Below are 22,440 nucleotides of genomic sequence, written 5' to 3' on the forward strand. Positions count from 1 at the left end.
GCCCTTTGCTGCACTCTTCCTTCTGCCTGCCATGCTCTGCCTCTTTGTCTGCCTCATGAACTACTATTCATCCTTTGAGATCTGTTCCAAATGCTGCTTCCTTCCCAAATACTCTTGTGGCAATGTACCTGCACTCTCAGCAACTAATTACTCCCTTTTCTCAGTTCCACAAGGCTTTATACTTTCCAACAGCATTTACATGCAACTGTGATGATTTGTGCATGTGGCCTACCCAACCCCCCAACTTTGCCATGAATCCCTCACGGGCAGGAAACATGCCAGTTTTAGCTGAATCTCTGAGTACCCAGTGCAGGGCTTAGCCCTGAGGAAGCTCATAGTGAGTGAATGAATGACCCACTGGGTGGAAGATGGTTAGCACTAATTGTGGTCTTCCTCCAGAATGGCTTCCTGCAACCAGAAAACAAAAGGAGCCCTCACTTGGTAGCAGAACTTTGATGCAAAAGCTCTTGTCTCATCTTTCCCTGTAAGCCTCTCAGCTAACAAAATAGTGGCAGGATCAGACTCCAAAACAGAGTGGGACTCATAGCCCTGGCCCAGTCTGGGTTATCCTGGACCGCAGAGAGAAAAGAATTGGATGCCATACTAGTGGCAACCTCACAGGCCTGAAGTGTAAATTTAGTTCTGACATTTATTAACTGTGTGAACTTGGGTAAGTCATTTCACTTCTCTGGGCCTCATTTTTCTCATGTGTCACATGAGGATAATAAAACCTACCATGTAGACTGGTTGTGACCGTTTAGCAAGGTCATTTATTTATAACCTGTAAATTCTTGTGTAAATTTAAAGCCTAATTAGCTCTTGAACTAGTTTTAATTCTGTTGTACCTGTGAGAGGTTGGGGGTTAGGGTGGGAGAGGAGGGAATTTAATATGACTAGAACAGTACTGCAGAACAATCTGTCCTACCTGTCAGTTTTTCTCCTAATTCCCCAGAATAACATTTACAAATGTGTCACATTTAAGACCACACAGGGGCCTGTTCCTCCCTCTCTTCCACTCCTTCCTCTTTTCTTTTTGCTACCATTTGTCCACTAGTGAGACGTATACCGACTTGCTTAATCCTAAATAGGTCCAATTCACAGCTTTCTGGGGGAATTTCATATTTGTCTCCTGTGCTTTTTCTTTCTTCCCTGTTAACGTCTATGTCCTTCCAGAATTTTCCATGTCCTTCACACTAACATTCCCTCAAAGACCTTGTCAATGAACACCTGAGGGTCACCTCCTACCTCTTCTTCTCCTGTGGCCAATTGTGGGTTGAAGATTGACCAGGTTGTCTTGTGGTCTACAAGGGTGCATCTGACCTTTAGCCATTTTAGGGTGATCTAAGGCTGAGCCTAATCTCTAAGGATTAGACATCATTGTTGTCTGCACCTGGCATGGCAATCATTGTTCAGAGGATTAAGAGAGATGAAAAATACTGTGGCAAACTCTTATCCTGATAACCTTTGTTTGGTTTAGAGGCTGACTGCACAAAAGCAGAATAGGTAAGAAGACCCGTCTATCTCTAAGAGGAGCCTTTTTTTCCTCTCCTTTTTAACTATTAAATTAACATTTCTACCACTATTATTTTAGCCCAAGCCACTGATGTTGCTTATCTAAGCTCTTCCAAGAGCCTCCTAAGTGATCCCCTGTTTTGACTCTAGCCCCACAGCTCATTCCCCATACAGCTGCTAGAGGGATCTTCTGAAGGTAGGAATCACATCTTGTCATTCTCCTGCTCTTCATCCTCAAGTGGCTACCTACTGTCATTTGAATCAAAGCCAAAACCCTCTCCCTGGCCTTCAAAGCCTTGCATAATTTGGCCTCTGCTGTCCTCTTCAACCTCTGCCTGGAATCCTCTGCACCCGGATCATTATATTGTTGGCTCCTTCTTGTCATTCAGGTCTCTGCTCAAAGTTCTTATTCTCTGAGAGACCCTCTCTGACCATCATTTCTAAAGCAAAGCAATCCCCTATTCTTCCTGCCCTATCACTCTCTACCTCATCTTGTTTTGTTTTTGTTTTTGTTTTTGTTAATATCTCTTTCCTGGTTCTCAGTGACATTTGAAATTTCCTTATTTATTTATTGGTTGACCTGTTTATTGTTTGCTCCTGCTCCACGAGGACAGGGATATTACCTGTGTAGATCACTGCTATATTCTTAGCATCTAGCATAGGGCCTTGAGGGGCATTGGTGCTCTTTAAATATTTCTTGAATGAATGAATTTATAATGTGTTTTATGATTTTGAAAAGTGCTTAAAGGTACATTAATTTCTCACAAAGCCTGTGAGGCTGGGATTATTACTATCCTAGTGTTGTGGATGCAGAAACTGCAGCTCAATAGGTTATGTCCAATGACACATAATCAGTAAGTAGAAGGTAGCCCTGAATTTGAGCTTGCCAATTCTAAATACTGCTCTTTCCACCAATACAACTTTCTTCTAAACTAGTTGATGCTATACCAAGGATGGTGTGTGCCAAGTCAATGCTAAACAATTATTTTGTAATCCTTATTGTCAGACCTTGGAACAGTACCATGAACTGTGTAGATTGTCCTCAGTCCCCTAACTTGGGGCTGCTCCCTATGTGGTGAACCAGAGGAGTCAGCCAGTGGAATGGGAGAAAATATTATGGTACGGGCAGTCAGGAGTCTGGGCCTCTAGGTTCCACTTTGCTCCACTTGTACTTCTTTTTCTTTCTGTGTGTCCCTCACTGTGTCTTTCTGTAAAATGGGCAGCTTGAACTTGCTGACTGCAAAGATCCTTCCTGTTCTGACATTGCATGGGTGTCAGCAATGTTTTGATTTCTTCTCTGTTTCCTTTGCAGTGCTTCCCGATACGGCAGGGGAGGAAGAATGCCGGTAAGTGTGTGAGGTGGGGTTCACAAGAGCATGCAAGGGGTTTGAGCTTCTCAATGCTCCTACTGGGCTGGCTGATTAGGTTCCTGGACAGTACAGCCAATGGCATAGGTGCAGAATCTGGAGAGGATCTGTCTCCCTCCAGTGGGCATTTCCTGGGCTACACGGGTCTGGCCTTTTGGAGGTGAGTGAGCATGCAGAGCTTCTTTGTTTCTCGGATAGAGGGTTTTGTCTGGTTAGGGAGTCAGAGGAGGATTTCCTTGAAGAGCTATCAGCAAGTGGCAGCAACCCATATGCTTCCCTTGTTCTCAGAGGCCTGTTGTCCACTGGGGAGGAGGTATATTAGGGTTGGGAGGTATGCTGGGAAATGTAACAGGTAAGTGGAGGGTAAAGGAAAGAAACTTGACATTTGAGAGTCAGTGCTTTTGGCATTTCCACCATTTGCTTTATCTGGAAGGGTACCAAGAGGTGTAGTCAGGACTTGGGGGATATAGGTAACCTTGAGAGGAAAAAATTCCCTCCTTTTTCTAACAAGTTTCTTTGAGCCTGACTCCCTGACTGCCTAATTGCCTTCTCCCTCTCGTGTTCTACTTGGGTGTGGACACATGGATGTTATTCTGGGAGCAACTCCCTATTGTTGAGGAGGACACAGTCATCCAGAGGCTGATGAGTGCTTTGAAGAGGAAGAGAAAGGAGGATGCTGGCCAGGAATGCGTTGACTGCCAGCGTCTGAACTCCTGCCACCATCTGGGCTTTGCTGAGGTCGTCTAGGCCATCTTTCTGGCTCCAGCCCCATCTCAGCCATGTCTATTGGCTCCAGTTTTTCATCAGGATGAGTTCGTGACTTGAGTGAGCACAGCTTCTAGGTGGCAATAAGGGCTGGGGGATCAAGTGGAACAGAAAGACACCAATTAACAAGTGACATGCTAAAGACCTGTGTGAGGTCCCGAGGACCTCCCCAAGTAGTTGGAGCTTGTTTGGACACAGTGTTACCAGGAGGCAGACAGGGGATATGATGACCTCCCAAGTACTTTTCCACCTTAAGACCCCAAGTTCTTGGGTGGTGGTTGCTAAAAAGGAAGAAGAGCCAACGGGATGAGGTGTTTATTTGCATTGCCATGACAGCAGATGAGAGGGGACCTATTTTGAAGTAGGAACACTGCTTTGATCAGCACACAACATACATCTGCTTCTCCACAACTCTCCCGCCACCTCCCCCATCACCATTCCAGGGCTTCTTGCTGAGTACAGTTCCTGCTTTGCAACAGAGACTTCTGGGGGCACAAGATCTGTGGGCTGCCCATACTTGGGGAAGGACGAACTTCTCCATTTCAGAGACACCAGCTGCAAAGGCTAAAAAGAAACCCCTTAGGCCCTGAAATAGTGACCCTCCCCCCAGACAAATGCCTTTGCAGCTGCCAAGTTGCCTCATTAGAATGTTTGTGCCAGGCTAAGTCGCCAGTGCTGAATCCTGGGAGGGTGGGCACCAGGTGGCTGTGTGGTCTGTGGCTTCCAGAGGACAGACGTGTGTGTTTCAGGGGGTGGGGCCAGGCAGAAGAGGTCGCCACCTACAGAGCTGAGCTGGGACTGGTTGTGCTAATTCTTTAGGTTAAAGTTTTGAAAATGTCTATTTAAGGGCAAATGTGAACACATTGGTTCAGGCCAATCTGAGGACAATCTGGCACAAATTATAAGCTTTGTGGATGTGGCTATGGAAGCATCAATCAAGGCACTGGGGATCAGGGGCCTGGATTTTAGCCCAAATTTCATTACTGATTCACTGTTTGAGCCCAGGCAGGGAACTTCCTGTCTCTGGATCACTGTCCACATCTATAAAATGGAGCAATTTATTGCATGGGGCTCTTCTGCAGATCATGAGATAGTACATTAAAAACCTCATAGTGCTAAATAAATGTGATTAGTTTTGAGATTTAGCTCAGGGAACAAGCAGAACTCTTGATTTGTTTTGTTATTTATTTTTGGACTAGGTAATACCTTCACATGTTTCAAAATTCAAAAGGCTCAAAATAAAGTCTTCTCATTTCTGTCCCTTAACCACCCAGAATCCTCTTGGAAGTGACCCATGTTACCAGATTCTTGGGTCTTTGATGGGCTCAGAAGGTCTAAAGAAAGTGAGCTATGTCAGACAAGACTTTGGTGTAGGCTGTAGCTGCCTGAATTGGGGTCAGGATAGGATTGAGGGGAGTGTGAGGAAAGGGTAATGGAGAAGGAAATGTGGAGCAGTGGTGGAATGAGCATTAGTTTGGGAGTGAAGAGACTGGGGGTCCAGTCTTGACTGTGCCTCTCATGGTTGAATGATCTGAAGAACATTCTTCTCTCTGACCCTCAATGTTCCATTTGCACCTTGAGCCTGTTGTGTTCTTATGTGCCATTGTTTTAAGTGCCACCATAGTGGGACAGAAGTAGTAGAGGAGATGACCAACCAGGGACTTTTTAAAGAAAAAAAATGAGACACTGACCCACAGGTGACAATTGCATGTTACTTGCATATCTAATCTTCTTCCTATTAAGATCAGTCCATCAGAGGTTTCTCTGACATGCTACTGCTTTTGTCCTACATGGGCTGATTGACAGAGTAAACCTTTGGCACCATCTTTTTAAATTTTTTTTTTTTTTACTGTTCAAATATAGCACCATCTTCACAAGAGAACATTAAGAATGTCCAACTAGACCTGACCCATGTGGCTCAGTTGGGCATCGTCCCTCAAAGCAAAAGGTCACTGGTTCCATTCCCAGTCAGGGCACATGCCTGCATTGTGGGTCCTAGGGGCAGGTATGAGAGACAACCAATCGATATTTCTCTCTCTCATTGATGTTTCTATACCTCTCTTTGTCCCTCCTTTACTGTCTCTCTAAAATAAATAAATAAATAAATAAAATCCTAAGGAAGAAAAAGAATGTCCAGATGGCTTCAACATATGTAGGGCTGCCCAAGACCAGGAGTATGGCCTAGATGATCTTCGATGGTCCTGCTATCATGACCCAAGAATCCACTAGCATAATGTTTTCCAACATTCACTTAAACGTGAACCAGCTTCACAATATTTTCCATCACTTTATCCTATGCCATTATATGCTTATTGTTTTTCTTAAAAACAATCCAATTTTAAATATAACCTCACTTTAAGCTGTAATATCTATAAAATTTGGGCTTGAGGTACTAGTTATATTTCTCCTATTACATACTGAGTTCAATGTATATCTGTCCCAATTCAAGATATCAATGTCTCATGACAAATCATCCCATAAATACAGGATTAAGCAAAAGCAAGGCCTGCTTGAGTGTGGTTGGTAGGGTAATAATATGGTGTAATAATTTATAGTTTTAATTTGAATATTTCACCTAAAATGTCGTACAGTGTGTTTGAGTATGATATTGTCATGTTACAGAATTACATGCTTATGAATTTGTAATAAAAGAGTTTGTAATAAACAAGGGACATTATTTGTGTTGGACCTTGTATAATAATACCAAGCATTGGAAAACACAGAGCTAGCTATGGTAGCACAAACCAGCAGGTCAAGAGGTGGTTCAAGCATTCAGGGCTCACTCCAAGAGTCACTAAGTGCTCTTGGGTTCCCCTCATCACTTCATAATTTTTCCAAGTCCTCACATCATGTTTTTAAGCATGAATTGCTCCTGAGATGGAGATAGGTTCTGGAGGCTCCTCCCTCTAAACAAAATTCATAATTCTGAACTGCCTCGTATATACTGAAGTGAGAATATTTGGTTGGGGAATCACAACCTCTAGGTTTCAGTTTTGGCTCTGCCCTCTTCCAGCTGTATGACCTTGGGCCTGTCCCTTCTCCTCTCTGAGCCTCAGTGTCCTCAACTATAAAATGAATGGTTTGGTCTAAATGACCTGTAAGGTATCTTGCTGCTCTTTAAGTCAATGACTTCTTGACATCCAAACCCCACACTTCTGCTTAACCCATTAGCTCTCCTTCCCAGAAGAGAGCAGAGGTGAGGAGGTTGCTAACCTTCCCTTGCACCTCCCTTGCACCAAATCTTTCCTGAGGCCCCTTACTCCCAGTGCACAAAGGTCCTTTTGTTGCCCTGAGCCATTCAGGACTTCTCTCTAGGCTCCTGCTGAAGTGGCTGAGCCAACCTGGGGGGTAATGGTTGGCCTGTAACAAGAGCCCCTGCTCCCCAACCCAAGTGGCTCCAGCCTGGCTGCAGGCTTGGCCTCAGCACCAGATTCCATCCATAAGCTACCCTAGACCTTTCCTTCCAGCTCTGAGGGGACCGAGAGACCAATTTAAAAGGGAGAAAATATAGAAACAAATACATTTATTTGAATTGTGATTGGGCATCACCTCTAAGGCTTAGGAATGCAGCAGTAGACTGAAATGCTGAGCCTATTAAAATCATCAGAATAGTAATTCAGTTTAATTCCTTTCTTTTGAAAATGATTAAATAATTCTCGTAACTAATTCTTGACAGATCTGGTCAATTAGCATTTGCTATTGAATAAAGAACATTTGCAGGTCATAGCTTACCTATCATTTGACAGATATTTTACTTAGCAAACTGGAATTGCATAAAGATCTACTTGGTTAGGGGGTATCTGGAATTGATTATCATTTCAGACAGGAAATCTTTTGACTGTGATCTACAGTGAATTCCTCCCAGGCAAAAACATTGGACTGTGAGTTAAGAATTCTAAGATCTAGTCCCAGATCTGACATTAAGTTCTTCTGTGAGCTTGAGTTAGTTGTCTCTCTTCCTTGGGCCTCAGTTTCCTTGTCTGAAAAATGAGAAGGTTGAACTAGAAGGTCCCAAGGTCTTCTGCATTCTGACTCTGTGTCATCCTTCCCCCCATCCACTGCCACCCATGCCAGAGACAGACTGCAAGGAGGGAGAGGCGGGGATAAGGTCAGTGCAAAGGGCAATTTCAAGATGTTCTTTGTGATGGGGAAAGATTTCCAGACCTGTGGAGGAGTGTAACAGCTTTATTTTGTGGTCAAAAGGAGCTGAGAAGTCCAGGTTCCTGATGTAGGGATGCAAAACAGAAAGTCAGGCCCAGGCTTACAGCTGTAGATCAGGCAAATGTTTTGAGACACAGCTTCATCAGCCATTTTCACAGCCTGGGCCAATCCAGAAGGTCATAATAAGGGCTTGCTGGCATGGGGTAGCTACACAGGGGCTCAGGAAGGAATGAGAATTGCAGGTGGGATGACAGGTCTGGAAAGGACGTGGAAAGTGCTAGTAGACACTTCCACCAGAAGGTCTTACAAATACTTTACCCTTAGCACTAAAGATCATAATTCTTCATCGTTCTTCTGGAAACCTTATCCTCCTCCAGGACTATCTTTCTTGGTTAAGGTACCATTATCTGCCCAGTCACTGAAGCAAGAATCATGGGAATCACCCGGACTCTTCCCTCTTTCTCATTTGCTGCGATCCAGTCACCAAATCATACCCATGAAACTTCTCTGTAATGTTTCCTGAACCTGCCCTTCTATTCCACCAACACTACTGTAGCCCTCCATCTCGGCCCTCAGCAGCTCTGGCATAGATGGATGTTTGCTACGGCTTCCAAACTGGTCTCCCTGCCACCATGTCTTCCCTTCCAGTCTACCTCACATATTGCTGATAGAGTTCTCTCTTTCAAAGAAAAATTTAATCTTGCTCAAAAACCTTTGATTGCTCCTTACCTTTGGTCAGAGTCCAACTTCTTTGCATTGACATTCAAGGTCCTTCACAACTTAAACAACTTATCTTTATTGCTTCATCTCCCACCACATCCCCACATTTCTGAGTTCCATGGGACGACTCACTATTTTGTACTGTGAGTTAAGAATTCTAAGCCATTAAATGGCTAATGAATTCTCATATTGTGCTCTCCACTGGATGTGTTCTGTGCAGCCCCTTTACTTGGCCTATGAAGCTGGCCTCTGGCCTCCCTTCCCATCTTGTCCATTTGTCTATTATAAGACATCACACTCTTTCAAATTTGCTTCTTTTCTGTATCTTCCATGGAACATGAGCTCTTGGTGTAAGAGGACTACATTTGACTGACCTCTATATTCCCAGAACTAAGCATGGGGCCTCACATAAACAATGAATCTGCCAAGGATTGTCTTTTATTTTTGATGGCATAGCAAAAGAGCTCCTGGTTATCAGATTACTGCTTTCTTCTTCTCAGAGGCCTTTCTTCCCTATCATTTCAGCTCTGAACTAGCTATTATAAATTGACTCAGAGCCCCCACTTGTTCCAGATGACAAATTGTTTTGAGATAGGGCCGTGAGTGTCCAGTAGTTTCAGCCAATGGTGCAGATCCATGTAAAACACATTTCCACCAAACTTTTGAAACTTGGAGTTTGCCCTACATCTCAAGGCAGGAAGGGCACTCAAGGATGATATGAACCAGTGGTTTTCAGGCCTGGTACTGAGGAACTCTAGAGTTCCTAGAGATTCTTTGCAGTAAGTGAGGGCAGAACAAAGTTGAGGGGTGCTTTATTCAACCACATCTATTTTATCTTTTTGAGATTCCATGAAGTTTTCATTTAGAGACTGTAGTTGGTCATATAAAAGTAGATACTGGAGACCACTACTCTAGTGCAGTGCTCAAATGGCTAACAAGCTCCTTTTTATACCATTCCTACTATGTGCCCTTTGGGGCTTGCACCACACTTTTCAGTATGGACAATGGAAGTCCTTCTTTATAATGACCCAAAATCTGCCTCACAACTCCCACTCAACAGTCCTATTTTCACCCCTTGGTGTCTCATGAAGGACATATTTTTCTTCTTCCCTATGACTAAAGTGCAGGCATTTAGAATTTTTCAAATTCTGAGATGGAAAGGACCTGGTAGCTCATATAGTCCGATGCTCTCATTGCAGCTGGGGAACCTGAAGCCCAGAAAAGTGAGGTGATCTATTTGTACAATAGCAGACAGCTTGTTGGTGGTAAAACTGAGAATCGAACTCAAGTCCCCACTCATTTATAATGTCATCCCCAGAAGTGTCCTTCCTTAGAGTGATCAGCTCCAGCTCCTCAAATGATTTCTCACAGTCCTGATGAAATTTCCCTAAACTTACTCCCAACTGGTAGTCCCCAGTGGCTGAAGATCAGCATCTCAGCTGCTGGAAGTTCACTGGTACCCAGGCTTTGGCGGGGGTGGAGAGGAAAGAGGTAAGGGCAAAGGCAAAAGGGAGCGAAATGGAGTCAGAAGCAGAGCTGCCCCCTCCCCACAGCCTTTCTCCTTGTGGTCCTCGTCTTTCCATAGGCTTAAATTCCATTCAGACAGCCCTCCTCCCATGCAGGACAGCCAGGGGCAGCTTTCAAAGGCCCCTTCTGACCTGTTTTGCTGGAGAGTCCCTGCTGTGTGATCTTCCACATCCCAAACCCAGAAACAGGAAGAGCTGGTTTGGCTTGCGTTTTTTGAGAAGAAAAATGAAAACATAGGAAGTTGAGCTCCTGAGAACAGAGGCTTCCAACTCTGTGTCCACGTGCCCCTGGAGCATGATATTTCAGGGAGTACATTCCACAGGGGAAGGGAACGGCCTTGTTATTAAAAACAAAACACAAAGCCCTCCAAGGTTTGGAAAGAGGAAAAGGCCAAAAGGAGACTCTCAAGGAGGTTCAGAATCTCCCCCACCATGCGCCACTTGTGGCTGTCATCCTTTGATCTCGCTGCTGTTATCACCACATCTGGTCCCCAGAGATGCCCTGTTCCCTTTAACCTATGGCCCAAGAGAAGGGCCAAGCCCCTTTGCTTGTTTCCTTGAGGATCATCAAAGTAGGCTGGGACTCAGAACCTGCCTTTAAAATCAGGAAGAAAACAGACATAAATTAAGCACAGAGCAAGCAAATGGCAGAACAGCATTCAGGCTTTACAAAGCGAGTGCATTTTAAGAAAGGCAGCAAAAGCAGGGAAGTGCTTTGCAGGTCCCCAAATATCTCTCAGGGTAACTATTTTGCCGTGTATAATGTGCATTTTTTTGGCCGAAATTTCTGAGGGAAAAAGAAGGATTCACATTATACATAGGTATAATTACTACGTACCATGGGTATAATAATCCCGTGTATAATGTACACCAAAAAGTGGGGGCGCATTATACATGGCAAAAAACAGAACTTCATAACCTGACATGACTTGCTGTAAGTTTGCCTGGCTTTTTCCTCTCAGGTCCCTGTCACTGGGCAGCAGATGTCCTCTTTTTTTCCAACCACGGTTACTAAAATGGTTAATGCAAAAGGTATTTTAGAAAAAAACAAAACAAAAGCACCTTCTAAAAAGCCATTAGTCCTTTCCAGTTCTGGTTTCTGGGATGCAGTGCATGGCTAGTTCACAACTAGTTGGCAGCCTAGAAGTGTGGATCTTCTGAGTGCAAAAGCAACATGGTCCTGAAGGAAACAGCTCTGGCCATCTGTGGAGCTTGTACAGGCACACGTATATATGTGTCACATACACACAGAGCCTCTTTGCCAAACTCTAAGTTTTGCAGAGTAACAACACCTTCACCACACAAAATCTCACCACTGTCTGTTGCTTCTCAAAGGGGGCTATTTGTTCCCCTCCCTCCCCAGGCCCGACGTAATCATCCTAGGAGATGTTTTCAAAAGCATCTGTTAAGAATGGTCCATTTTCCCGAAAAGATCTGGGGGCAAAACATCTTTTGTATATTATAACTAGCATAGATATATGGTATGAAACAGCATGCTAAATTCACATGAATTAATTGTAAGCTAAAAGCAGAGACTTCAAAGGAATTGCTCACTTGTAGCTGGCTGCATGACTTCTCTAGTTCCTTTGGGCTGTGTGAAGATGTTCAGCTATTGGGGGTACTTTGGTGCAAAAGTTTGAGAGGCTCTCACTGACACATTGAGCCTCTGGAGGTACAAACTATGTCTCATTCCTCTCTGCATCCTCATGCCTGATACAGAGCCAGCCACAGAGACAGTGCTCAGGAACTATTTGGTCCATCCTTTCACTCAACCACCTGCTTATCCATCCTTGCTAAGAAACAAGAAAAAAAGGTAACCTTAAACTGTTGGAAAGAGCGCAGTTTCTGGAGAATTCAGACAGTTCTCAGTCTGAATTCTGTCACTTATGATTTCTGTGATCGCCTCTCTGAGCCTCGGGTTTCTCAGTTTTAAAATGAGGATCCAAATAGCCAACTCTTGGGTTGGTGTGTGAACTAAGTGTGATAGAGGGAAGGAGAGTGCTCTATAAGCTCCCAGGTAATACACAAATTATAATTATTAAATGATTGTAAAATGACCACCATGACTAGCTCAGGCAGTAGGGGGAAGGAAGGGGGAAATGTTTTCTCCAGTTCAGAAGTCTGATCTGAGATTAAGAAGGCAGGAGCTGAGGCCTCAGGAATGAGCCCCTGGGCCTCCGGCATGGGAAGGGCCCATGTTGAATCATGACTCTGAAGCTCCACCCCCACTGCCAGGAGACAGTGTGCAGGCCAGAGGGCAACTTTGGGTGGAGTGATGGAAGGGTCAGACGTGTTTCATACACCTGAGGCTTCCAAAGACCAGATGTGCTTGCCTTCTCATGTCTGCCACGGAGCCCCTCGGAAGCCCAGCTCACAGCAAAGGTCATTTGTCAGTCAGGGCTAAAGCAAAACCAGACGTGATGACTTGGCTGCTAACAAACTCTGTGACCTTGGGCAAGAGCCTTCTCCTTCTGGGTCCCAACTTCCCCATCATTAAAATGAGGTGCTTGGTTAGGGTAGTCTTTAAGGTCCTTCAAGGTCCTGCACACGATGGTTATGTGACCCTTAATTGGAAAAGGGGTTTGACCTTGATTTTCCAAAAGTGTGATTTTTCAAAAATGTGATCTTGTCATCTGATTGTTTGATACTTAATCCTGGGCCTTAGTGAAAAACAGTGAAAAGCAGTGTGGGGAGGCCTGGCTGGGACCCCTTTCTGTTTGTAAGTATGCTGGTTCCTCCGGCTCCTTCTGCCTATGTCTGGCTGGACTGCCTCAAGCTGGACATCTCCAGGGCAATCTGCAATCACAGTCCAGGTGAGGGGCGGGCGGATGACGCAGGTGTTTCCCAAGCCCTGGGTTCTGGTCCAGGTAGCTCACAATAAAAAATGAGGAAAGGAAAGAAAACAGGAAATCCTGCCCACTATATGCACCTAATTGTTCAGGAAGAATTCCTTTTAGGCAGGACCATGGCCTCAGAAGCCAGCTGCTGAGTTGGGAAGCAGACGGCTGCAGTCTCTGGGATTCGGTGACTCCCCTGTCACCATCTCAGTCTGTTTATATCTTGCCCATTCTACGAAGCTCAGTTCAAATACTTTCCCTTCCCCCTTAAAGTCCCCAGAATACTGTGTATCTGTGTTACAGCAGTTGTGCCTTGTGTTGCAGCTTTTCCCTTTTATATATAGACTAAAAATAAAATACATCCTCTGAAGAAAAATGTCTACCTGTGAATCTGGATGTAAAACGAAGAGCTGAAATTCCATAACCCCTCACTCTCACTTCCCAGAATTAATCACTCTTAGGAGGGCTTTTTTGTAGTATCCTGGGAAACTTCTCTTGTCCAAGCTGTTGAAAATGCAAGTGCACAATGCTTTGGGACAGAGCGTTGGCTCTGGAGAGTAAACACTTCTGTTTGTGTCTCAGCTTTCCACTTGCTGCTCAGATCAGCTTGGGTGAATTCTGTCTCCTCTTTGATTCTCGGTCCTCTGCTCTGTAAAATGGGATAACCGTTCCTCTCCTATCTCACAGGATTGATGTGAGGACCAAAGAGAAAAAAAAATGAAAGTGCTTTGAAAATTCTAAGAGGTGCTCTATTAATCTCCATGCTGTCTCTGTGACTTGACTGTAAGCACCTTGAGAACAGAAACCTGACCCATCGGGAGCCAGGTGCCCACTGCCCTGAGTCCTGATGACCTGTCCAGAACAGGCAGATGTGGTGAATGCTGGTGACATGAGCTGAATCCTAGGCAGTGTGCCACATCTAGAGGGGTCAGTGCTTTGCTTCTGCCCTGGTTCTGGGCACACCGGTCCTTGACCTTCATTTGGAGCCAAACCCAGCTGAGAGGGCCACTTTCCTAAAGTTTCTTGGCTTTCCAAATGCTGCTCCACTTTGAAAATTCTGCAATTACTATTGACATTCTCTACCTCCCTCAGTTCCCATTTCCTCAGATTCTGGCCCCAACTAATGCTTTCAGAGTTGCCCTGTGCATGTGTATGTGCACATAAATGTGTGAGTGTGTGTGTGTGTGTAGAGAGGGGTGGGGAGGGAGGGGGAAGGGGGGGAGAGAGAGAGAGAGAAAGCAGACAGGAGGGTTTCCATTTTCTCAATGGACCACATGTAAAACAGTGGGAAATTAGAGCTGGAAAGCTCCTCAGATACTGCTTAGTCCAATCACTCCCCTTCCACATTTAACAGACAGAGAAACTGAGACCCAGAAGAAGGAAGGACCTTGCCCAGGGAGTTTGTGGCTCTGGTGACCAAGTAAAGGCAGGAAGAAGGGGCAAGTCTCTGGGCTGAAGGGCTGAAGTTGAGGAAAGTAGCCTGGGAAGGTGGGTAGGACCCAAGAAGAGGTGAACATGGCCATGGAGGGAGGGTCAATCCGGTGAAGCAGTCGGACCAACTGCAAAATTCCCCTGGAAAGTGGAAATATAAGAAATATGAGGGTTGTGGTTTAGCAAGTTATTATGGGTCTTGCTGAGCAAGGAGAGGGAGGAGAGAGGAAAAGAAAAAATAGAGGAGGCCAGAAAAGGAGACAAAAAGGAAGAAGGCAGACTGAGCCAGGTGAATGGAGGACCAGGTGGTGGGGTTAGTAAAGGCTGAGTGTAGCACATCAGTAGCCTTGTCTCATGCAAGACATCTAGCCACTTTATAAGCTCCCAGCAGCTCTGCTGCTTGGTTTTTTCTAGGCTTTGAGTTTATGAGCCAGTCTTTCTTTTCTTAGCAAATTCAGCATTTTCCCCCCTGCCCACTGTTTGGAGAAGTGGCCCCAGAATGTAGGCTTTACCTCAGCAGATTTGGCACATGAGGGCATCATGCAGCCAGGCCAGGCTGCCAAAGCAGGGACGCACCCACTCTCTAGCTACGATCTGATTTTTAGATATACAGTCACAATACAAGGCAAACTCAGCCTATTTTACACATGAGGGTGACATAATTTGCCACAGGAATAGTAAAAATAACTAAATATGTATTGAGAACCAATAATTGTACTGATTAAGAATGAGAGTCCTGGAGCCATACCACATGTATTCAAATTCCAGTGGCACCTTTCGCTAGCTGTGTGATCTTGGACCAGTTGCTTAATTTCTCTGTACCTCATTGTCATCTGTAAAATCAGGACAATAGTGTCTTCTTCCTGAGAAAGTTTTGGAAGTATCAAATGAGTTCACCCAGGTACAGCCTTTGAACAATGCTTGGCACATTGTTGGTGCTCAATAGATGGTGGCTGTTATTGTCATTATCATGTGCTGAGCACTGTCCTAAACATTTTACTTATATTATGGCATGTTATTATCACTCAGAAGGTAACTGAGGCCCAGGTACAAGAGGAACATCTATTTAGTCCGTTGGTTTTAAATTTTTTTCTTTTCCCCCCAAATTGAATCTGATGTGGAATCCCAATATATAAAACAGATACAAAGCAGCATGATTCTGATTTTAGCAAGATGAGGGAGAAGTCAGGGCCTAAACCCCCCAGGCTCAGCCTTCCCTTGTTTTTTTCTCCCGCAACATCCCCAAGGTAGGCCTTGAGGCTGCTCCCCTGCCACTATGAAGCACAATTCACAAGCCCCAATCCTAAGCATCTAACCTCTTTATGCTCAGATAAAAAAAAAAAATCACTGACCCTAAATGGGTAACATGCCTAAGGTTACATAGTGAGTCAAAGCCAGAGAGGGGTATGGTGGCTCCCCCAGGCATGGAGGACAATAACTGGTCAATGAGAATAGCTTCTTTGGTTAAACGAGAACACAGAATATCCAGGCTTGGGAAGAGGAGAGCTAGGGAAAGAGGGTGAGCAGGAGGGAAGGGGATGCTGATCCAGAGGCCCTGTCCCTGGGCCGTGAATTTGAGCAGCCACTTTGGACCCTCCTACCCTACTGGAACTGTCCCAGACTTCAAGACAACAATACAAAGCCTGTCCTCATGGGGCCTCTCACTGCAAAGGGTTTGGGGTTCTTTTTTGACAAGGAATGTAGTCCCCTGTCCCTGAGGTCTCCAGTCTGGAGGATGCAGTTGACCTGGGGCTAAATCCTGCTTTCTGATTGATCCAAGTGGGCATTTTCACAAGGCTCTTTCTCCTCCAGGGTTCCTGGATAGCAGCCTGGCTTCCAACCCATTGTTGCGGGGGAAGTTCAGGGGGCTGGCCTGGCACTGTGCCCCTTCCACAGCTGCGTGTGGGTGCCCCTATCTGTTCAAGGCAGGCTGCTGTTTGTCTAAGAACCCGTGCACTGCCAACTTCTGTTTCCAGATTTCAGCATGGGTCACCTGAGAAGACCCCAAGGAGAAGAAATTATAGGAGAAGTTTTTCCCAAAGAACTTCAGGACTTCTCTGGAACCCCTTCTTCTGACCTGATTGCTTGAACTGCTCAGGGCCCATGTGAGAGAGAGCTCTGAGAGATTGAATCTCCAGGGCAGGACAAGGTAGGCACAAATACCAGAGGGCAGAGCCTGGGTGCAGGGCCCTGAGTTGCTTGCCCCTCCCTGGGTGGAACTCAGGATCTCCAGCTGTACCATGAAGAGGTGGAGCTGATGCTCACTGAGAACCAACCAGCTCCAGGCTGGGCTGCCATGGAGGTTCAGTTCAATCAGTGGCTTTCTTGTGACTGGCCTAGAATCCTAGGGGAATGTACCAAGTGATGGATGCAAACAAAGCCTGCCTGCCACCACAGCTGGCCAGCCCTCCTGGCTAGTCACAAGGTGGTGGGGATACAGGAGGCTGATTACTGACCCCCTCAAGTGGCAAACCACTCCTCTGACACAAAAGCAGCTTTTGTTCATGGCCAGGCCAGCTGCTCAAACGGGCAGAGCCCTGGACCCCTGAGCCAGACTGCAGGGTATGTGTTACCTTGGGTCATCACTCTGTGCCAGGTGATGGGAAGAGGAGGAGGAGCTCCTGCCAGCTCTGACTGGAGTGAAGGTGTGTATATTGAGGTCAGCGAGTTGAAGGTAAAGGGCAACTGTGGGTAGGTGCTGTAACTACTTCCCATATACAGGCAGAATTAGTGGGCATTAGAAATGAGCAGCCAGCATGATACAAGGACAGAAAGAAAGTGATGAGGCAGGGTGAAAGACTAAGTAGAGCGAGTTTGCCACTGACAAGAGCACCTTATCCAAGCTTTTGTATTCGCTCTACATAACAGTTTAGGGAGGTAGGTGTTATTGTCTCCATTTGATAAGTGAGGAAACTGAGGCTCAGAGAAGTGCTATATGTCATCTAGTAAGTGCTGAGGCTGGTTTTCAAAGCCAAGGCTGCTTTGAGAGTTGCCGTTCTTAGGGGCCTCTTCTCTAGAGCTGATAAAATCCACACGCATTACTGTGGATTTGGATGCAAGTGCCTAGGGATTATCCTTTCCTCCTTCCCATTTTACTAAGGCCCAGAAAAGGCTGATGATTGGGCCATAGGCATATACAGCCAGGGGGAAATGGGGAAAGGCTGAGGCCTGGGCCCTTGACCTATTCTGCCTTCAGCTGGTGAGCTGCAGAACACTGCGAGAAGTAGCATTCCCCAGCTTTGCCCTCTGCCGGCTGGTCATTTCCATTTACAAAGTGCTCTCAGATTCATTATTTTGAGGTTTTCAGGGCAGAAAAAAGTTATTTCTGTTTTCTAGGTAGAGAAACTGAGGGTCAGTAACTTACCAAAGATTATACAGCTTTTTTGTTTAACCGTTTCACAAAGTATACTTGGGAAGGGAAGGACTGAGCAACGTCACTGAAGCATAATGTTTGAGGCCAAAAGAAGCAAACCCCAACTCCCTGGGGTGACATTTAAACCCTTCTCTCTTCTCCATATAACCCTCTGAATTGCAGAGGCAGTCATGGGACCTTTGATGGGGCAACAGAGAAGTCAGTGAGCTCGATTCTTTAGAGCAGACCCCACAGCCACTGGGTTTCGTGGCTTACTAGATATCCCATCAGCCCAAATAGCTTTGTGGTCGGAGTGCCAAGCTTGGTCCAGCCACTCGAAGAGCAGGATGGGTGGGAGACCTTCTCTCTTTTCCTCTCACCACCTGTGGTCACGTTTCATGTTCAGCTGCTGAGCCATATTTATATTCTTCTACCCCAATGACATTGGGGAAAGAAAACCCCAAATCTCTCAACCACCATTTGGTTTGGTCAAGGCTGCCTCTGGGCCACTCCCTCACTCACACAGTCTCCATTCAGTCCTTTAAGAAATATTCCCTAAGTGCCAACTCTGTGCCAAACTCCTTCCTGAGCAATGAATATGCCATAAATAATAAAATACAGTCCCTTCCCTCAGAGAGTTCAAACTCGTATTGCACAGGAAGACATATAGATAACTAAACTCAATACAGAATGATTGCGGAGGTAACTGAGCTGTGGGAGCCCCCAGAAAGGGAATGGCTTATGTTATTCACAGGAGGGCCTGACAGGCTATGTCAGACTTCACCAGGTACAGAAGATGGAGAAAAATAACTTAACCTCTTTGTGCTTTAGCTTTCTCATCTATAAAATGGGATAATAGTACTTACACAGTTTCCATAAGGAGTCCGTAAGTTAAAATGTGCAGAAAGCTTAGAACAGTGTCAGGTGCACTGAAAACACTGAATAACTTCATGAAATAAGTCCAAGAAAATAAGGACGACCATTTATGTGAAAGAGAAAAACATACAAAGAACATTTGGAGAGTAATGAAGTTAAGTCAATGAAGTTCTGGGAATGCCAGCTGATTTGGCTGGGTGACCTTGAGCAGAGCTTTGAAAGTCAATCTTAGAAGTGTCAGCGTGTCCCTGTAGAGGGATGGGCAGCCATTTCTGAAGCTGTATCTTTGCCCATGAAGGGTGGCAGAGGACTCCTGCCTGAAATTGTAGGGGTCTATCTACCAGCCCTATAGATGCTAGGTCCAAAAGACTGCTATGAGCCAGGAAGCAGTCAGTTGCCACATATAAAGGACCAGCCCTGTGCACAGCCCAGCTCCTGACATAGCATCAATGTGGGGAAGGGTGAGTTGTGGGGAGAGGCACCACATCTCCACTCTCAAGGAGCTGCTGATCTAATTGGAATAAGGCCTGCGTCTTCCAAGAAATAACCCGATCTTCTTGGTGGAAAGTTGTGGAGACGGGTGGATAAGAGAGGCTCTGTTGTGGCCTGAGAGGCAGTATGTGTAGTGGTTACTACCCAATGCTGACAGGCTGTCTGGGCTTAAAACCCAGCAGTCACTCCCAAACTGTGTCACTGATGGCAAATTGCTTAACTTCTCTGTGCTATAGTTTTCCCATTAAAAATGAGAGCGACAATAATAGTTTGACCTCCTCATAGAGTTATCATGATGGTTAAATCATATGTGAAAAGTGCTTAAAATGCTAGCTCACATCAAAAGTGGTTCATAAACATTGCCTCTTTTCAGTGACCAAGGGCCTACTCCGTGCCAGGTGTCTGGTACCATTGTGGTAAAAGGCGGTGGCCTGGGGCATAGGAATGCAGGGATTACTATGGGCCATCTTCTTGGAGTGCCAGCTTTCCTCAAAGACAATAGGAAATTCAAGTAGATGTTTAAGATAAAAGAAGAGACTTCAAAGACCTTCCCTGCTTGGAGCCGAAGTTTCAGGGTCCATTTTCAGCACCTGCCTCCAGGGTTTCTTTGTTATTTTCCCTTTGCCCTTAGGGCTGCTTGGATACAAAAGTTCCAGGCACAAATGAACTCGTGAAAATTTTACGATGGGCCATTCTCTCGGGTAAGGACAGAGGTGCCATCACAAGAGTGACAAATGAGCTTCAGGGTTCAAAGTCTGCCATCACCATTCTTAGCTGTGTGAGCTTAGCAAGTTACATTACATGCTTGTCATCCCTCAGTTTCACCGCCTAAAAAATGGGGGTGATAGAGGGTTGGGGTAAGAATGTTCCCAAGCATAGAGTTAGCACTCAGTGCACATTAGCTTTTTATTAAATCTTTTCTCATATTTCCTCCCACAACAACATTGTCAGGTGCGTGTCATCCTGTCATTTCTTAAAAAAAAGGAAAATGAAGCTGTAAGAGGTTAGGTCAGATTTGCTTACAGAGAGAAGGCATTCCTGTAGTTGGGAGGGGGTGGGAATAAATGACCTTTGGGGGGTCCTCTCATGTTACCCAGTTCTGTGATTGCAGTTAAACTTTGGAGCCCTTTCACATCACTGTTCTGCCTAAAGCTGAAGGCGCAGAACTCAGGAAATAGGGGAGGGATTGGCCAGGGAGGGAGATGCCTTAGCAGGGTAGGAAATAGCTGCTGCCGCCCTTCCTTCTAGGCTGCTGCCTGCGGAGGAGCTGAGTCCCTGTGTCCCGTGTTCCCGCCCCACCAATGAGCAAAAGGGAAACTCCTGTTCTCAGAGGAAGCTGACTGAGGCCTCCTTTTCCCCAGAGGGGAACTTGCCCCGGTAGTAGGTGTAGCGCAGGAGCTGCTGGAAACGCAGAAGTCAAAGGTTGGCAACACCAAGCTGGGCACAGAGAGGAGCCTCCCGATGGCTGTTCATTCTGGTTGAGCTGGTTCAGAATGGGGACTGCTGATGCACCAGACAGTGCTGGGAGAGAGGAATGGGCTTCCCCTGGTTTATGATGCTACAGGGGGAAGCCAGAAAGAATTCCACTAAGCAGCATGACCTAGTAGGAGGTGGAGTAGACAGGAGGTCTGTCTTGATTCTGAAATAGACTCACCGTGTGACCTTGGGCAAGTCCTCTGCCACACGTGAAGAACGTGTTCATTCAATAAATGTTTCATGAACCCCTAGTGTGTGCCAGATCTGCCTTGGAGAAAAGGATGACTGACATGAAGATTGAGATGTTAATCTCATATTCCCTTTCAGCTCTGACATTGAGCCTAGGGAAAGTAGGTGAAAATCTCTTGCAAATAAGCACACCTCAATTCACAAACTCCTCTTCTTTTTCCTAGCCTGTCCCTCCAACTTGGGGTCGGTTACCTCTACTCTCGTGGCACAGTATATGGAGATAATAGAGGGATGGGCTGTGACCTTCACCTGTGTGTCCCCTTATCATTATTCCCTTGGCGTTATAAGATTATTATCTTGTTTCATATGGGAAAATTGAGGCTGAAAAAGGAAAAATGACACAGGTTATACCGCAGTTAGTGAAGAGCCAGTATTAAAATGTTGCCCCCTTACTGTCCACCAGGTCTGAGAGCTGACAACTTTTTGTCTTCTCTCCATTGTAAACAAAGGCAGATCAGGTAATGCAAGTTTGCTTGCTGCCGGTGGAGGTCAGGGGTAAGGAAATTTAAATTATGTAACTTAGGGTCCTGGGTCCAGGCTTTTTTTCGTGGTAAATCTCCAGTGTGGATCTCTTTGAGAATAAAAGTGAATCTTTCTTTACAGAGACTGTACTCAGGCACCATGCTCAGCCCCTTTGTATCCTCACTACAGTCCTGCAATGTAGAGATAATTGTCCTCCTTAGATAATTGCCAAGTCATTTGCATTCTTGGGCCTCAGTTTTGCATCTGTAACTAAGTGAGTCTATAAGGCATGCTTCTGCTCATAAAGTCCAGGATAGTCTTGGTACCAGAAGGGTTTCAAGGTGTCCGCGTTGGAACCCAAGGTTCCCTTGCTCTGGTCAGATGGAGAGCCAGGGTGAGTGGCGAGAAGCGACTCAGTGCCATGTTCCCTCTCTGCCTGCTGTACGAGGCCTTCCTCTAGGTCCCATGTTTGGTGAGATTTGGGGTAAATGGGCGTCATATGGGCTGATCTGGGGACCTAGAAGACCCTCACTGTCGCGCTGACTTAGGAGAGTAGGAAGGAGTAGGATTGCTGGGGAGATACCTCTCAAATAGGGGACCCAGGTGGAAGGGATCGGACCCGAGGTCCTATGGCGGTAGAGAGCCAGAGTATAGGAGCCTGAGGTCAGTATGGGATAGAGAAAGGGGGGTGGGTTCCTGCTCAAGGTGGGGGCGTGGAATTTTCTAGCTGCTATGAGGGGCGGGGCAACCAGGCCTTGGCTCCTTGAGCCCCGCCCTCCCCCGGTCCTTCCCGGGTTGTGGGCTCAGTCTGGGTGCAACCACCCGAGGCGCCAGCGATCCGGCTCGCTGCCTGCAGCCTTCGGGGCTGCCTCCGACGCATGGCCGAGGCGCGGGGCTGGGGGCCGGCCGTGCGGCTTCCGAAGCCACGGACGTGGACGCCAAGGACGCCGTGGGGTGTGAAGGGCACCCGGGGCGACCCGCCGCGCTGGAAACCAGGTGAACAGAGCGGGGCGGACCCTGGCGGGAGGTCAGGGCTCGGCTGCATTTGGCCGAGAGTTTCAGCGCTGCCGTCCCCGCGTCTCTGCCAGTCTCCCAGCCCTTTCGTCTTCGGTTCCAGTCCCGTTTTCATCTGTTTGTCCTAGGTCCGTTTGTCGAAACCCCACCCCTGGCTGGTAGTCGCCCTTTTTCAGACCTTCCACCTCAGCGTGCCTGCT

General features: G+C 46.2%; 1 protein-coding gene across 2 annotated transcripts in view; it reads left to right on the forward strand.

The window, feature by feature from the left end:
* The window catches only part of STARD8 (StAR related lipid transfer domain containing 8), a 74,583-nt gene that overhangs the window by 13,179 nt on the left and 38,964 nt on the right, over positions 1–22,440 (forward strand). The window contains exon 2 of one of the 2 annotated variants that reach the window (XM_054574258.1): positions 2,825–2,858. In XM_054574258.1, coding sequence (XP_054430233.1) covers positions 2,825–2,858 — 34 coding nt within the window. Of the gene's footprint in view, positions 1–2,824; positions 2,859–22,023; positions 22,223–22,440 lie in introns of those variants that run through there. The other variant, XM_054574257.1, reaches the window with a different exon arrangement.

This window comes from Pteronotus mesoamericanus, unplaced genomic scaffold (genome assembly GCF_021234165.1).
Source record: "Pteronotus mesoamericanus isolate MK-2021 breed Mesoamerican mustached bat unplaced genomic scaffold, CSHL_Meso_final contig_256, whole genome shotgun sequence".
NCBI classification, from domain to species: domain Eukaryota; kingdom Metazoa; phylum Chordata; class Mammalia; order Chiroptera; family Mormoopidae; genus Pteronotus; species Pteronotus mesoamericanus.